Source organism: Salvelinus fontinalis, chromosome 6 (genome assembly GCF_029448725.1).
Source record: "Salvelinus fontinalis isolate EN_2023a chromosome 6, ASM2944872v1, whole genome shotgun sequence".
Classification (NCBI taxonomy): Eukaryota; Metazoa; Chordata; class Actinopteri; order Salmoniformes; family Salmonidae; genus Salvelinus; species Salvelinus fontinalis.
Genome location: NC_074670.1, coordinates 6,011,216 through 6,028,871, shown reverse-complemented (window position 1 = coordinate 6,028,871; position 17,656 = coordinate 6,011,216). Strand labels below are relative to the sequence as shown.

At 43.4% G+C, this 17,656-nt stretch overlaps 1 protein-coding gene across 2 annotated transcripts; it reads left to right on the top strand.

Annotated features, from left to right (window-relative positions):
- Window positions 1-1,844: 1,844 nt before the first annotated feature.
- On the top strand, window positions 1,845-13,889 carry LOC129856891 (retinoic acid receptor RXR-beta-A-like). 2 transcript variants are annotated; one of them, XM_055924637.1, is made up of 12 exons: window positions 1,845-2,034; window positions 2,986-3,182; window positions 3,426-3,570; window positions 5,504-5,683; window positions 6,312-6,335; window positions 6,714-6,871; window positions 7,253-7,382; window positions 12,490-12,616; window positions 12,843-12,884; window positions 12,969-13,060; window positions 13,154-13,259; window positions 13,481-13,889. In XM_055924637.1, the coding sequence occupies exons 2-12, from the start codon at window positions 3,042-3,044 to the stop codon at window positions 13,626-13,628; spliced, it is 1,293 nt and encodes a 430-aa protein (XP_055780612.1). In that variant the 5' UTR covers window positions 1,845-2,034; window positions 2,986-3,041; the 3' UTR covers window positions 13,629-13,889. The 2 variants fall into 2 exon arrangements, with proteins under 2 accessions (XP_055780612.1, XP_055780611.1); XM_055924636.1 differs by having other exon boundaries at window positions 1,846-2,034; window positions 6,711-6,871.
- Window positions 13,890-17,656: the final 3,767 nt, after the last annotated feature.

Sequence of the window (17,656 nt, the reverse complement as noted above, 5' to 3'; positions counted from 1 at the left end):
TCTTTTCCAACAGTCTGGAAGGAGTTCCCACATATGCTGAGCACTTGTTGGCTGCTTTTCCTTCACTCTGCGGTCCAACTCATCCCAAACCATCTCAACCTTCTTGATCAAATATCCCTTGCACAGCCTGAAGGTGTGTTGGGTCATTGTCCTGTTGAAAAACACAAACTAGGTGGGATGGCGTATCGCTGCAGAATGCTGTGGTAGCGATGCTGGTTAAGTGTGCCTTGAATTCTAAATAAATCACTGACAGTGTCAACAGCAAAGCACCTCCACACCATCACACCTCCTCCTCCATGCTTCACGGTGGGAACCACACACGCAGAGATCATCCATTCACCTACTCTGCGTATCACAAAGACAAGGCGGTTGGAACCAAAAATCTCAAATTTGGACTCACCAGACCAAAGGACAGATTTCCACCGGTCTAATGTCCATTGCTCATGTTTCTTGGTCCAAGCAAGTCTCTTCTTATTATTGGTGTCCTTTGGTAGTGGTTTCTTTGCAGCAAGTCAACCACTAAAGCCTAATTCACGCAGTCTCCTCTGAACAGTTGATGTTGAGATGTGTGTTACTTGAACTCTGTGAAGAATTTATTTGGGCTGCATTTTCTGAAGCTGGTAACTCTAATGAACTCTGGGTATTTCTTTCCTGTGGTGGTCCTCATGAGAGCCAGTTTCATCATAGTGCTTGATGGTTTTTGCGACTGCACTGTCAAAGTTCTTTAAATTTTCCGCATTGACTGACCTTCATGTTCTTGCCATAATATGGACTTGGTCTTATACCAAATAGGGCTATCTTCTGTATACCATCCCTAACTTGTCACAACACAACTGATTGGCTCAAACGCATTAAGAAGGAAAGAAAAGCATTCAAGGTGACTACCTCATGAAGCTGGTTGAGAGAATGCAAAAGAGTGTGCAGAGCTGTCATCAAGGCAAAGGGTGGATACTTTGAATCTCAAATATAAAACATATTAATTTGTTTAACTCTTTTTTGGTTATTACATGATTCCATATGTATTATTTCATACTTGGATGTCTTCACTATTATTCTACAATGTAGAAAATAGTAAAAAATAAAGAAAAACCCTGGAATGAGTAGGTGTGTTCAAACTTTTGACTGGTGCTGTATGTGAGAATGATTCCCATGTTACATGTCTCGAATTTAAAATCTAAATCAGAATTAATAAAGCACACAACCACCAGGAAAAAACGAGCAAATAAAGTAGAAAATAGAAGACTTAACTGTACCTCTATCATCTCCCGAGGCTGCTTACCCAACTTCGCATATACAGTAGGCTCAACTTCCGGGATTTGCATAGGCTACACCAAAATATACAATTTGCATTTTCTCTCTAAATAATCACATGATGAGAAAAGTGAATAAACAAACAGACACTGAGCCATATTGGTTGCATGTCTTATACTTTTTCTAAAATGATTATTTAACCCTAAACATATTTGAGATTAAGAATCATTGTGAAATAAAGCAGTCTAAATGTCTTACAGGCATGTGTCAAATGTAGTTTAACCAGCTGTCCTCCTGTCAAACCACCACCATTATTCAACCATGAAATGTATTAGGAATAGGCTTTTGCAGAATAATCTTTCATCATAGCTGATAAATATCCAAAATTGAGGTCTAAAATCGATGTAGTCTACATTGATTTACATATATTCATAGTATGCTAGTAGTATAGTTACATTTGTAAAATGTAATGTTGTTTAATTTGTGAATCTGTTGATTTTCCTTTATAAATTAGGTACAGTATATAGAGGGAAATTGAAACGTTAGTCCTACCACTGGTGCATGTTGCAACTGTTCTGCCCAGAGACATTGTGGCTCTAAAGACACTGTCACTGGCATTGAGCCAACATGGCTACCTTTCGGCGTAAACAACAACAGCATCAAGTAAACGGGGTTTGAGTGTAGGCCTATTACCTCGCATATGGTCCGTCTCTTGGATTTCGCAAATAATATGCAACTAGAAATAGTTATGTAACCTACAACGATGTGCCGAAGGTGTTTCTAGTGAGTATATTGCGTTCCCCCCAATTGTAACTCGCGAATTTATATTTTTGAGGCCAACATTAGCATTAGTTAACTAGACAGCTAACGTTAGCTCGCTGGCTAGCTACCACCAATGATTTTGAAACAACTTGCCAGCTAGCTAGCGAAACATGATGTGTGTTTTTAAAAGGTTGAATGTTCGGTACAATCGATGCTTGCTGTGATATTTAATTGCTTACAATCAACGTAAACATATGTTTAGTTTACATACAGTAGCTACGTGCTAGCTAGCTAACTAAAGTTTGCTAACGTCTGGTCTAATTTACTATTGCTTTCTAACGTTAGCCAGAAGTACATGTTAGCTTTTTTATCATTGCCAACGCTGGATTAAAGTGATCTCTCATTTGCCCACTTGGATGACACCAGTGTTTATAAAAATGTTTAGCTAGCTAAAGTTAAAGTCAACTGACAGTCTTAAATTTAACTACCTAGCGAGGTAACTCGTTAGCCAACTACGGAACATAGCTAGCTAACTACGACGTTTGTTTTATTTTAGCTAGCTAGTAACTAACGTTAGTAATGTGGAGAGAGGCCTGTCAAACCTAAGGTCAGTTGATACGATTAAGGAGTATTTATCATTAATACAGTAGCGGGCATACCCCATGCCATGGTAGCTAGCTAGCTAACATGTCAGTTATTTAGGCCTTTCTAGTTTTAATTAAACACTTTAACGTTACCTAACAAGTTAATAGGAACAACCTAACTAGCTACCGTTAAGTAAGTTGTTAGATCAAATAATTACCAGTGAGAATAGTGAATGTCTTACAATCAACTGAATATCGTCAGCTGTCTAAGTAGCTAGGGGCCTACAAGTGGCATTTATGTGAATACATTTCTCTGGCAACATGATGATGTAGCTAGTCTTGAAAAAAGAGTTATCAATTGTGATAATGTAACCTTCAACCCAAACAGATTATTGTCCTTCAGACAACTCATCATCCTCCTCTCCGCTGGGTAGCTCAATAGCCATGTCATCGCATCAGCCCACCAGTTCAGCCTCCAACAGTCCCACCAGCACCTTTGGCTCGCCTTTCTCAGTCATCAGCCCCTCCCTGGGCTCCCCTGGTGTGGCACCCTCCATGGGTTATGGACCTATTAGCAGTAGCCAGGTGAGAAACACACCCAGGGTCCTTGTTTTGCTTTCATCTTTGCATTTAAATGATCCTACTCTGTATGCGTTTATTCCCTAGCATTATTTCCAAGCTCAGACTAGTGCTGAAGTTTGTTGCTGCGCACAGAAAGGCTGACATTTAGGCTAGCCTATGTAGCCTAGATGTTTTTAATTTTTTTTAATCAGTCATGATAACAGCATTGTTATATTAGTTTTTTTTCCACTTTTTGTTTGTGCACAGATCAACTCTACAATGGGGATGCACTCAATCAGCAGCTCGGATGATGTCAAACCCCCGTTTGGCTTGAGGCCTATGTCTGCACACAGCCCTGGGATAATGCTCTCCCAGAAACGCATGTGTGCCATCTGTGGAGACCGCTCCTCTGGTGAGTGCTGTGCACTAAGAGCAGGGTTAGTAGAGGTGAAACGTCGGGCCGGGGACTTATTTTAAATCCTTGGCAATTTCAGAGAGGATAATCCTTTTTGTCAGCTGTCTTCAGCTGTGTGTCCTGACCTCTCCCCATCAGTCTAACCAATGTTCTTTACTGGCCTGTTTGATTCTATGTCACTATATAAACAATAAAGGCAATTGAAACGCTGCAGATTCATTAATTAGTGAAGCTCTGTGTAACTTTGCTCATCAAAAAACAAAATCTGTCCTCATTCCTACATAGTGTATGCCGGTACCACGGTAATATCACGGTACCAAAACATCATGATACTTAGAATACCGTAGTACTGTTTCATATGATACTACTGACTTTTTCATCCCTACCGATCTAAAGAACCTGCCTGTTATTAAATGTTTATAAAGTCAGTTTTGTTTATAAATTCAGTTGTATTTAAGAAATAGTTACTAGTCTCTTGTATGCGCAGGTCACGTGTGGCAGCTGTAATCAGCCAGCCGCTTCCACTACCAGCCCGCCAGTCACTCACCTGCTTCTCTCATTATCCCTTACCAGCCTGCCCCTCACTCACCTGCTTCTCTCAGCATCCCCTACCAGCCCGCCCCTCACTCACCTGCTTCTCTTAGCTTTCCCTACCTGCCCGCCCCTCACTCACCTGCTTCTCTCCGTCCATTCTTCATGCGCGTCAAATATAATTTAGCCGTGATGACGAGCGGGGAAGAAGACCCAGATGATCCCCTGATGAGTCTTCTGTTGTTAGATTTGTTACATTGGAGCAGCGCGCAAAGCGAGCAATGTTGATGCGTTGTATCATTTCATCGCCTGTTATAACCAAGAGCACAGACCAGTCTGAGTAGACTTCAAGGTCACGGTCATGCAGCCTCTCTGTAGGTCAGAGAGGGAAAATGGAGGACCGCTTGGTGACAGGCGTCCTTGCTGCTTTACACCAAAGAAAACGTCTTGTCTCTAAAATATGTCCCATATTACCAGAGATGCCTTTTGCGCACATTTTATATAATACAAATAAATTAATTGTGAGCCATTTTAAACTAATACCGGGTCGCTAATTATTGTTTTGATCACAAACAATGTTGTTCAGTCATGTTACCTAGCTAGCTAACAACCTCGTACCTTGGCAGTAGGTTTAGGCACATTTAGATTGGAACAGGAAGAAAGGAGAAGGGTCTCTACTCATGAGATCTGCTTCTAAAAGGTAGGATTCATATACTGTTGGCCTGATGGAAGACTAAACTATATCAAAAGATCTATTTCTTTCTGGTACTCCTTAAATTCTGTTTGGTGCCGAACGTTTTTAAAGTTGGGAGCAGTGTGTGTTTGTGGGAGACAGCAAGTGGTGTGTGTGTGTGTGCCTGTTAACTGAAGAGTAAAGGTTTCATGCAGTGTTTTCCTCTTACTGAGACAATGACTTGCAGATCATTATGCATGTACAGTATATCACTGGAGGTTGGTAGCACCTTATTGAGAAGGACGGGCTCGTGGTAATGTCTGGAGCAGAATGGTATCTAACACATGGTTTCTATGTGTTTGATGCCGTTCCATTTGCACAGTTCCAGTCATTATTATGAGCCGTCCTCCCTTCAGCAAGCCTCCCTGATGTATATTCCTCCAGCCAAATCACAGGTAGGCCTTTGCACAACTTAGCAAATCAGACATTCTATGCAGTATTCTATTATACAGTGATCAGTGTGAAGCTACATTTAATGTGTTGTATTGAGTAGAAGTGTGAATTTTTAGAAAACATGAACAAGCGTCTGGGGGATGGTGCGAACAGGATTCTAGGTCACTGATTATTTTTTAATATATTTTTTTAATGTGTTCACTGCGGTACTACTTGGCCTGGTGTCGTATGGTTTTTAAAATGTTGGTGTGACAAGTCTACCCCTTCCCGCAGGTAAGCACTATGGTGTGTACAGCTGTGAAGGTTGCAAGGGCTTCTTCAAACGCACAGTGCGCAAGGACCTGAGCTACACCTGCAGGGATAACAAAGAATGCCTGGTGGACAAGCGCCAGCGCAATCGCTGCCAGTACTGTCGCTACCAGAAGTGTCTGGCTATGGGCATGAAGAGGGAAGGTAAGGAAGTACTGAACGTCTGGCTATTATCATGAAGAGGGAAGGTAGAGAAGGACTGAGCGTCTGGCTATTATCATGAAGAGGGAAGGTAGAGAAGGACTGAGCGTCTGGCTTTTATCATGAAGAGGGAAGGTAGAGAAGGACTGAATGTCTGGCTATTATCATGAAGAGGGAAGGGAGGGACTGAACATTTGGAGCAGAGCCTAATGGTTTTGGGCCATTCATATTTTTCAACTTTGAGTGTTTGTAGGAGTGTTTTTGAAAGGGCGACATGAAAAAAAACTGGAAGGAGCGATTGAGAAACGTGTTTTTTATACCTGCAGAATCTCAAACTTGACTACATTTTCATTAATGAATGACATTTTAAATTGATTTGTTAAGTAGGCCGTTGTAAAATGGTATAGTTCAAAGGCCAGAATCATTTGGTGAAATGATTGAATTATGTTGAATATAGACCTAGCCCAAAAAAACCTTTGACGATAACTTCTATTTGATCATTGTATTGTGTGGGGGGAGATGGTACGTTGTTTTCAAAGTCATTAACAAAACGGGGAGAGCATATGGGGGTAGGTTCAGTTAACTAACCCCTCTCTTTTCTTTTCCCCTATTTCTCTCCCTCTTTCTATAGTGGTCCAAGATGAACGTCAGAAATGTAAGGATAAAGACATTGGGAGAATGGAGAGATTATAAATTATATGTTTGGATGTGGTATTGAGCGAGTGCAGTTAAATAACAAATGCTTGGCACACACTGGTAGACTAATTCCCACAACACATTGGCTAAGAAATGAATGCATTGTTATATAATATATACCAATTTGACCTTTCACCCTGTTTGGATGAAGCCTAACAGGAGTTAAGAAGCCCTATTGTGCCCATCTTTCTTTCCTTTCTTCCTTTCCTTTTCTTCTACCTTGTGACTCCCTCCTGTCCCTCTCTCCTATTAACCCACACCCCTCTTCCTGTCTCCCGTCTCTCCCTCTCCCCTCCTGGCTCTGTGGTGTGGTTGGATGCATGGCGGGGTGCAGCAGTCCAGGAGGAGCGTCAGAGGATCAGGGAGCGAGAGGAGGGACTGGAGTGCAGCAGTGCTGTGAACGAGGAGATGCCCGTGGAGAAGATCTTGGAGGCAGAGACGTCCGTGGAGCAGAGGGCGGAGCTCCACTCTGATGCAGGCTCCGCTGGCAGCTCTGTGAGTATACAGGGCTATACTGTTGACTGATCAGTATTAGGGTTGCAAAATTCCCATATTTTCCGGAAATCCCGGTTGGAGGATTTCTTCTGTGTTTATTCCTAACTTAGGGAGTCCTCCACCCGGGAAAGTTTCCGGGGATTTTGCGGTGTCAGTTAAATTAGTTATCTGCCTCTGATTCATAACCTACTACTCAGCTCTTGGGATGAATATTCTTTAAAAACGTTAGATAAACTGCTGTCTCTTTAGCATGGAGTTTAAAAGTGTTTTCTTTCCTACTAGTGATTATTGCATTATTTCTAGCTCCAGCATTGGCTTTTAGGGTCTGTTATTATTATTATTGCATTTTATGGGATTTTTGTATCTTTTTTTGTGTTTTAGCCCCATGATGCGGTGACAAACATCTGCCAGACTGCAGACAAGCAGCTGTTTGCGTTGGTGGAGTGGGCCAAGAGGATCCCCCACTTCTCTGAGCTACCCCTGGACGACCAGGTCATCCTCCTGCGTGCAGGTACCACTGTCTGGAGGGAGGGAGACACCAGGAGGCTGGATGTGATATGCACTGTCTCAAAGAATAGAGTTTACAAGTGATTTTCTGTTCCCGTATTCATTCGAGAGGCAACCAGAGTAGTGCATATGATAGTGTACATTTATCTACCAGTGCAGAGCCCAAAACGACTGATCATAGAGAAGGAGCTGCCCCTGTTGTGAGATTATTCCTAACCGCTATCAATTGTATTACATGCACATATATCTTGCTATTATAAAACAAGACCATATATCCTGCTATTATAATACAAGACAAGTACATTAGTGTCTAGTTTGAGAAACAGACACCTCAAGTCCTCAACTGGCAGCTTCATTAAATAATACCCGCAAAACACCAGTCTCAACGTCAACAGTGAAGAGGCGAAAAGAGATGGCTCCTTAATTATTTTTTAAATATTTAAAATAATAAGTCACTTTAAAAAATATATATAAATGGTTTAGTACCCAAATGTGTGGGGTGTGTGTTTATATATACGGTACCAGTCAAAAGTTTTCAGACACCTACTCAAGGGTTTTTCTTTATTTTTACTATTTTCTACTATTTTTTGTAGTGAAGACATAACTATAACTATGAAATAACACAAATGGAATCATGTAGTAACCAAAAAACTGTTAAACAAATCAAAATGTTTTATATTTTAGATTCTTCAAACTAACCACCCTTTGCCTTGATGACAGCTTTGCACACTCATGGCATTCTCTCAACCAGCTTCACCTGGAATGCTTTTCCAACAGTCTTGAAGGAGTTCACACATATGCTGAGCATTTGTTGGCTGCTTTTCCTCTGCGGTCCAACTCATCCCAAACCATCTCAATTGGGTTGAGGTCAGGTGATTGTGGAGGCCAGGTCATCTGATGCAGCACTCAATCACTCTCCTTCTTGGTCAAAAAGCCTTTACACAGCCTGGAGGTGTGTTCAAATCAAAGTTTATTTGTCACGTGCGCTGAATACAACAGGTGTAGACCTTACAATGAAATGCTTACTTACAGGCTCTAACCAATAGTGCAAAAAAGGTATTAGGTGAACAATAGGTAGGTAAAGAAATAAAACAACAGTAAAAAGACAGGCTATATACAGTAGCGAGGCTATAAAAGTAGCGAGGCTACATACAGACACTGGTTAGTCAGGCTGATTGAGGTAGTATGTACATGTAGATATGGTTAAAGTGACTCTGCACTCCGGTACCGCTTGCCATGCTGTAGTAGAGAGAACAGTCTATGACTAGGGTGGATGGGGTCTTTGACAATTTTTAGGGCCTTCCTCTGACACCGCCTGGCGTAGAGGTCCTGGATGGCAGGCAGCTTAGCCCCAGTGATGTACTGGGCCGTACGCACTACCCTCTGTAGTGCCTTGTGGTCAGAGGACGAGCAATTGCCGTACCAGGCAGTGATGCAACCAGTCAGGATGCTCTCGATGGTGCAGCTGTAGAACCTTTTGAGGATCTCAGGACCCATGCCAAATCTTTTTAGTTTCCTGAGGGGGAATAGGCTTTGTCGTGCCCTCTTCACAACTGTCTTCGTGTGTTTGGACCATTCTAGTTTGTTGTTGATGTGGACACCAAGGAACTTGAAGCTCTCAACCTGCTCCACTACAGCCCCGTCGATGAGAATGGGGGCGTGCTCGGTCCTCCTTTTCCTGTAGTCCACAATAATCTCTTTAGTCTTGGTTACGTTGAGGGATAGGTTGTTATTCTGGCACCACCCGGCCAGGTCTCTGACTTCCTCCATATAGGCTGTCTCGTCGTTGTCGGTGATCAAGCCTACCACTGTTGTGTCGTCTGCAAACTTAATGATGGTTTTGGAGTCGTGCCTGGCCATGCAGTCGTGGGTGAACAGGGAGTACAGGAGGGGACTGAGCACGCACTCCTGGGGAGCTCCAGTGTTGAGGATCAGTGTGGCAAATGTGTTGCCACCTACCCTCACCGCCTGGGGGTGGCCATCAGGAAGTCCAGGATCCAGTTGCAGAGGGAGGTGTTTAGTCCCAGGATCCTTAGCTTAGTGATGAGCTTTGAGGGTACTATGGTGTTGAACGCTGAGCTGTTGTCAATGAATAGCATTCTCACATAAGTGTTCCTTTTGTCCAGGTGGGAAAGGGCAGTGTGGAGTGCAATAGAGATTGCATCATCTGTGGATCTGTTTGGGCGGTATGCAAATTGGAGTGTGTCTAGGGTGACTGGGATAATGGTGTTGATGTGAGCCATTACCAACCTTTCAAAACACTTCATGGCTATGGACGTGAGTGCTACGGGTCTGTAGTCATTTAGGCAGGTTGTTTTGTGTTCTTGGGCACAGGGACTATGGTGGTCTGCTTGAAACATGTTGTATTACAGACTTAATCAGAGACATGTTGAAAATGTCAGTGAAGACACCTGCCAGTTGGTCAGCACATGCCCGCAGCACACGTCCTGGTAATCCGTCTGGCCCCGCAGCCTTGTGTACGTTGAACTGTTTAATGGTCTTACTCACGTCGGCTACGGAGAGCGTGATCACACAGTCGTCCGGAACAGCTGATGCTCTCATGCATGCCTCAGTGTTGCTTGCCTCGAAGCGAGCATAGAAGTGATTTAGCTTGTCTGGTTTGCTCGTGTCACTGGGCAGCTAGCGGCTGTGCTTCCCTTTGTAGTCTGTAATAGTTTGCAAGCCCTGCCACATAAGACGAGCGTCGGTGCCGGTGTAGTATGATTCAATCTTAGCCCTGTATTGACGCTTTGCCTGTTTGATGGTTCGTCGCAGGGCATAGCAGGATTTCTTGTAAGCTTCCGCACCTTGAAAGCGGCAGCTCTACCATTTGGCTCAGTGCGAATGTTGCCTGTAATCCATGGCTTCTGGTTGGGGTATGTACGTACAGTCACCGTGGGGACGGCGTCCTCGATGCACTTATTGATAAAGCCTGTGACTGATGTGGTGTACTCCTCAGTGCTATCGGAAGAATCCCGGAACATGTTCCAGTCTGTGATAGCAAAACACTCCTGTAGTTTAGCATCTGCTTAATCTGACCACTTTTTTATAGACCGAGTCACTGGTGCTTCCTGCTTTAATTTTTGCTTGTAAACAGGAATCAGGAAGATAGAGTTGTGGTCGGATTTACCAAATGGATGGCGAGGGAGAGCTTTGTACGTGTCTTTGTCACAATAAATTGTGATAAATTTATCACAAACTCTACTTCAGGCGAGCAAAATCTAGAGACTTTCTTAGATTTTGTGCACCAACTGTTTACAAATATGCACAGACCGCCCCGCCTCATCTTTCCGGAGTGTGCTGTTCTATCTTGCCGGTGCAGCGTATATCCTGCTAGCTGAATATCCATGTCGTCATTCAGCCACGATTCCGTGAAACATAGGATATTACAGTTTTTGATGTCCCGTTTGTAGGATATTCGTGATCGTACCTCGTCTAGTTTACTGTCCAATGATTGCACATTGGTGAGTAGTATTGACGGTAACGGCAGATTTCCCGCTCGCCTTTTCCGTGTCCTGACCAGGCATCCGGCTCTTTGTCCTCTGTACCTGCGTCGCTTCCTCTTGCAAATAACGGGGATGTCTGCCCTGCCGGGTGTTTGGAGAATGTCTTGTGCGTCTTGTTTGTTTAAGAAAAAATGTTTGTCTAATCCGAGGTGAGTGATCGCTGTCCTGATATCCAGAAGCTCTTTTTTGCCGTAAGATACACAGCCTGGAGGTGTGTTGGGTCATTGTCCTGTTGAATAACAAATGATAGTCCAACTATGCGCAAACCAAATGGGATGGAGTATCCCTGCAGAATACTGTGGTAGCCATGCTGGTTAAGAGTGCCTTGAATTCTAAATAAATCAGACGGTGTCACCAGCAAAGCACCATCACACCTCCTCCTCCATGCTTCACACATGCAGAGATCATCCGTTCACTTACTCTGCGTCTCACAAAGACACGGCGGTTGGAACCAAAAATCTCAAATTTGTACTCATCAGACCAAAGGACAGGTTTCCACCAGTCTAATATCCATTGCTCGTGTTTCTTGGCCCAAGTAAGTCTCTTCTTCTTGTTGGTGTACTTTAGTAATGGTTTCTTTGCAGCAATTTGACCATGAATGCCTGATTCCCTTAGTCTCCTCTGAACAGTTGATGTTGATGTCTGTTACTTGAACTCTGTGAAGCATTTATTTGGGCTGCCATCTGAGGCGCAGTTACCTCTGCTGCAGAGGATAAATTCATTAGCGTTAACTGACTACCTCATGAAGCTGGTTGAGAGAATGTTAAGAGTGTGCAAAGCGATCATCAATGGAAAGAGTAGCTACTTTGAAGATCTCAAATATAAAATATATTTTGATTTGACATTTTTTTGTCTACTACATGATTCCATATGTTATTTCATAGTTTTGATGTCTTCACTTTTATTCTACAATGTAGAAAATAATAAAACGAAAGAGAAACCCTTGAATGAGTCGGTGTGTCCAAACTTTTGACTGGTACTGTATATATATATTTTTAAATAACATAGAAAGAGCAGCCTGCAGCCGCTAATTGTATGCATTATTCTTGTGCTTTATCCATCCTTCATCAGGGTGCTATTGTAGCAGAAATGTCTTTACTGTCCTTCATCAGGGTGCTATTGTAGCAGAAATGTCTTTATTGTCCTTCATCAGGGTGCTATTGTAGCAGAAATGTCTTTACTGTCCTTCATCAGGGTGCTATTGTAGCAGAAATGTCTTTACTGTCCTTCATCAGGGTGCTATTGTAGCAGAAATGTCTTTACTGTCCTTCGTCAGAGGGCTATTGTAGCAGAAATGTCTTTACTGTCCTTCGTCAGAGGGCTATTGTCGCAGAAATGTTGAAATAGCCGAATCCACTAATTTGAAGTGGTGTTCCCATACTTTTGAGTAAGTGAGCAACAAGCAATCCATGGTCTTTCATTTGATACATGATAGACTCTGTTGGACACAGTAGCAAATGCCCCAGAGGTTGTTGATGAGGTCTCCTCCTCCCTTCTCTGATCCTCTCTGCTCTTCTGTCCTGTGTATCTGTCCCATCCCTTCGGTCTCTTCTCCCTCCTCTGCTCCTCTCCTGTCTTCTCCCCTCTTTCTCCTGTGTGTGTCAGGGTGGAATGAACTTCTGATCGCCTCCTTCTCCCACCGCTCCATCGCTGTGAAGGACGGGGTCCTGCTGGCCAATGAGCTACACCGGGACAACGCACACAGTGCAGGGGTGGCGGCCATCTTTGACAGGTAGGCACACAGTGCAGGGGTGGCGGCCATCTTTGACAGGTAGGCACACAGTATGCGGCTAAGTTTCCCCTAGGTACAGACCTAGGATCAGCTTCCCATAACATTAACCACTAATAGGGAAAACGTACAATATAATAATAGCATAATTACCATAGAGGTATATAATAACAGGGTTGTATTCTGTTATCATCATCATGTGATAACACGCTGTAATTGACCCCCACAGGGAGAGTGTGCAGAGTGCTGAGGTGGGAGCCATATTTGACCGGTAATAACCTACACACACACACACACACACACACACACACCAAGTGTATATCTATGTAAGACAACTCTTTCCGGCCTCCTGTAGGGTTCTCACTGAACTGGTCAGTAAGATGAGAGACATGCAGATGGACAAGACAGAGCTGGGCTGCCTCCGAGCCATCGTCCTCTTCAACCCAGGTGCTCTATTGTTACCATTAGTCCCTCATACACAATGTTACCTCTGCACCTTTACTGTCATGGTTTCCTTCAACGGTTGTGTCCCTCCCTCAGACGCTAAAGGTCTGTCCAACACCGGAGAGGTGGAGCTCCTGAGAGAGAAGGTCTATGCGTCACTGGAAGCCTACTGCAAGCAGAAATACCCAGAGCAGCAGGGAAGGTAGGCATGCATGTGCTACATGAATTAGTACTAGTATCTCATACACTAAAAGGCATGTACATCCTGGATAAATCCATTTGTATTGTGTGTATTGTACATACTAATCTGCTCTCCTGTGGTTGTGCTGCTAACTGACCCTGTAAGAGCTAGGAGTGTTGCTGCTGCATTCATGTAGCTTATTAACTTATTTCATTCCCTCACTCTTCACCCCTCCCCCTCAGGTTCGCTAAGCTCCTCCTCAGGCTGCCAGCACTGCGTTCTATTGGCTTGAAGTGTTTGGAGCACCTGTTCTTCTTCAAGCTGATTGGTGACACCCCTATCGACACGTTCCTCATGGAAATGCTTGAAGCACCTCATCAGTTGGCATAGAGGTGGTAGGAGAGGAGAGGTGTTCTGTGGCCGGGGTTAGATAGCTTGGGTCTGGGAATTTGCTGGAGTGGGACTGCACTTTTAGTTCTTTGGGGAATTCAGCATTTTGTCTCACTGCTGTCTGGGTTATGCTATTTAGTTCACCACCACATTGTCTCTTTCAGAACATACATCCCCAAGACTTGTGATCTACAGGCTGGTGCTATATATTAATATAACTTCTTGAATAACTGAGATTTAAAAAATAAATAAAATAAAAAAACAATTTAAAAAAAAAATTGGAACCTTTAGTTCCGTTGCTCTGGCTTATCGAAGCTACAATTTGGGTATATGTTTTTATATAACTATGTTAATGCTTTTTAGACAAACCCCAAATGATAAAGTTAAATTCTGGTAAGTGACCTCCCACCGTAACCTGTTTTTAAAATGAAGGTAACCTGGATGCAACAGACTGTAATTCTACCTTTTTTATCATTTGTAATTTCATGTAAACATGAAAAACATGTTTTATTGTCAAATCTTGGGAAAGTACATTACTGTACCAAGCGAGCGCTCACTGCGTAACATGTCTGACTTTCAGCTCCTAGTGGTTTTGTATCCCTCAGATGACCAGAAAGCAACACGTTAACAATAAACCCGGGATACAAAAGGAGTAGGTGAATCACAGTGGAACACAGAGCAGGCTTGTATTGACTGTGTTGACTAGCTTTATTTGTCTAGTAATATGCTATTAGCATTGTTTCTCTTTGCTGTTTTGTAAAATGTAATCACCTTGCAGGCAAAAAGATTGAGCTGCATTGCACATTTTTGCTATGTACTATTTCTACACCATACAATACAAGTCATCAAATGTCTGGCCAGCAAACAGTCTTTTGGTGCTATACAACAGACATTTGCCATACTTCATTGCAGCCATACACCAAACTGCAAACAGGAAAAATTATGCAACAAAACAAAAGAACTAACTCAAATGTTGTAAATGTAGCAAAACAAAATGAATACATATGCTGTCTTTCTGCTTGTCAACTTGTCTGTTCTGGGGGCTTTACAAAGTCAATCATTCTGTTAGAAAGGGAAAACTCCAATATGTCATTTATCTAAACAATTCTAAGGTACTGTGCAAATATTGTTCAGGGAAAATACTATATATTGATAGGTTTCAATAATGAGATCAGGAGACAGACAAATTATGTAATAATTGATATGTGCCCTTGCTATTAGTTCACCATTTGTATAGAGCAGATCATGTCTTAGGTTGTACTGGATTCCATAAAGCACTGTTTATACCTGGTTATAACGTGCATCCTTTGTCTTGATCATGTCCACATTCTGATCGTGCCCACATTTTCAGACCGGTGTAGATGATTGAAAGAGGCATTGTGATCATATCTTCCTGACCCCCCCCCCCCCCCCCCCGAAGGTAGTCAGCCACACATTGTGTCTGGGTGTCTTACAAGTGTAGACATAATGACAGTGAATCCATTTAAATCACAATTATAACACCTTCTAAAATATTGACATTTAGCACCATTGTCTAATGGCATCAATATGTGTCTTAAAATAAATAAATATCTATTATTTTGAAAGAATAGCTCTCAAATAATTTGCATACAGGGAGGGACCAGGAAATGTGGTCACAATGCAGACAGTGGATAGATACAAGACACATTTCACTACCATGTGTAGACATTTTTCTGAGTGTGGACAAGATCAGGACAAAGGACTGGTGTTTGCACCAGGCATAAACAAGGATTTTGAATCCCATTCAGCTGAATCTCATCTTTTTTTTTTGTTGAATTTTTCTGTGCTTTCTATAGTAGTAGTTTTTCCTGTTTCATTTTTTTGAGGTGGTTGTTCATCGTCCTGTCTCTGCTTAGAGTTTATTAAAAAACACAAACCGTTATCACGTTTAAATATCCAGAACACCTGTGGACATAGACACATTAAACAAGACCAAATAGGAGTTTTGTATGATGATCATGTGTGAACACCTGAACAAGGGTATTGGTATGTGTCATGATCCTGTATAAACTCTGGAGCAGTTTAGTGATCCGTGTGGATCAGTGGATTACAGCTTGGCTAATGTGGACTGAAAATAAAGAGGTTGAACTTTTCTTTCTTGTCCATTTGAATGTTTCTTTGTGGTTTGTATTGAATATCAACTTCTGACAGACAAAATAAATGGGGGGGAAATCTGTGGCATTGAGAAGTATAAACATAATTGAGATAAACAAAATATACTTTTTTTGACATTAGTTTTATACCAATCTACATACCCCACAAATAATCTCACCTCATTGACATTGTTAAAAGTTTTATGTTTTTGCCTTGACATCGTTGGGCAGCAGTACTAGTCAGTCACCACCAGAGGAACCCATACACACTCAGCAGTTGTTTCTGTCCTGATTCAGAGCCATCTGTTGGTTAGCCTTGTCCCATACCCTCTCTGTTGGTTAGCCTTGTCCCATACCCTCTCTGTTGGTTAGCCTTGTCCCATACCCTCTCTGTTGGTTAGCCTTGTCCCATACCCTCTCTGTTGGTTAGTCTTGTCCCATACCCTCCCTGTTGGTTAGCCTTGTCCCATACCCTCCCTGTTGGTTAGCCTTGTCCCATACCCTCTCTGTTGGTTAGCCTTGTCCCATACCCTCTCTGTTGGTTAGCCTTGTCCCATACCCTCTCTGTTGGTTAGCCTTGTCCCATACCCTCTCTGTTGGTTAGCCTTGTCCCATACCCTCTCTGTTGGTTAGCCTTGTCCCATACCCTCTCTGTTGGTTAGCCTTGTCCCATACCCTCTCTGTTGGTTAACCTTGTCCCATACCCTCTCTGTTGGTTAGCCTTGTCCCATACCCTCTCTGTTGGTTAGCCTTGTCCCATACCCTCTCTGTTGGTTAGCCTTGTCCCATACCCTCTCTGTTGGTTAGCCTTGTCCCATACCCTCCCTGTTGGTTAGCCTTGTCCCATACCCTCTCTGTTGGTTAGCCTTGTCCCATACCCTCTCTGTTGGTTAGCCTTGTCCCATACCCTCTCTGTTGGTTAGCCTTGTCCCATACCCTCTCTGTTGGTTAGCCTTGTCCTGTACCCTCTCTGTTGGTTAGCCTTGTCCCATACCCTCTCTGTTGGTTAGCCTTGTCCCGTACCCTCTCTGTTGGTTAGCCTTGTCCTGTACCCTCTCTGTTGGTTAGCCGTGTCCCGTACCCTCCCTGTTGGTTAGCCTTGTCCCATACCCTCCCTGTTGGTTAGCCTTGTCCCATACTCTCTCTGTTGGTTAGCCTTGTCCCATACCCTCTCTGTTGGTTAGCCCTGTCTGTTGGTTAGCCTTGTCCCATACCCTCCTTGTTGGTTAGCCTTGTCCCATACCCTCTCTGTTGGTTAGCCTTGTCCCATACCCTCTCTGTTGGTTAGCCTTGTCCCGTACCCTCTCTGTTGGTTAGCCTTGTCCCGTACCCTCTCTGTTGGTTAGCCTTGTCCCATACCCTCCCTGTTGGTTAGCCTTGTCCCATACCCTCTCTGTTGGTTAGCCTTGTCCCGTACCCTCTCTGTTGGTTAGCCTTGTCCCGTACCCTCTCTGTTGGTTAGCCCTCTCTGTTGGTTAGCCGTGTCCCGTACCCTCCCTGTTGGTTAGCCTTGTCCCATACCCTCTCTGTTGGTTAGCCTTGTCCCATACCCTCTCTGTTGGTTAGCCTTGTCCCATACCCTCTCTGTTGGTTAGCCTTGTCCCATACCTTCCCTGTTGGTTAGCCTTGTCCCATACCTTCCCTGTTGGTTAGCCTTGTCCCATACCCTCTCTGTTGGTTAGCCTTGTCCCATACCCTCCCTGTTGGTTAGCCTTGTCCCATACCCTCTCTGTTGGTTAGCCTTGTCCCATACCCTCTCTGTTGGTTAGCCTTGTCCCATACCCTCTCTGTTGGTTAGCCTTGTCCCATACCCTCCCTGCTGGTAAGCCTTGTCCCATACCCTCTCTGTTGGTTAGCCTTGTCCCATACCCTCTCTGTTGGTTAGCCTTGTCCCATACCCTCTCTGTTGGTTAG

Coding starts and splice junctions, on each gene's coding strand:
- LOC129856891 (XM_055924636.1), top strand. CDS start 3,042: ATGTCATCGCATCAGCCCACCAGTTCAGCCTCCAACAGTCCCACCAGC. Junction 3,571..5,503: donor CTGTGGAGACCGCTCCTCTG/GTGAGTGCTGTG, acceptor CCCTTCCCGCAG/GTAAGCACTATGGTGTGTAC. Junction 13,260..13,480: donor TACCCAGAGCAGCAGGGAAG/GTAGGCATGCAT, acceptor CCTCCCCCTCAG/GTTCGCTAAGCTCCTCCTCA.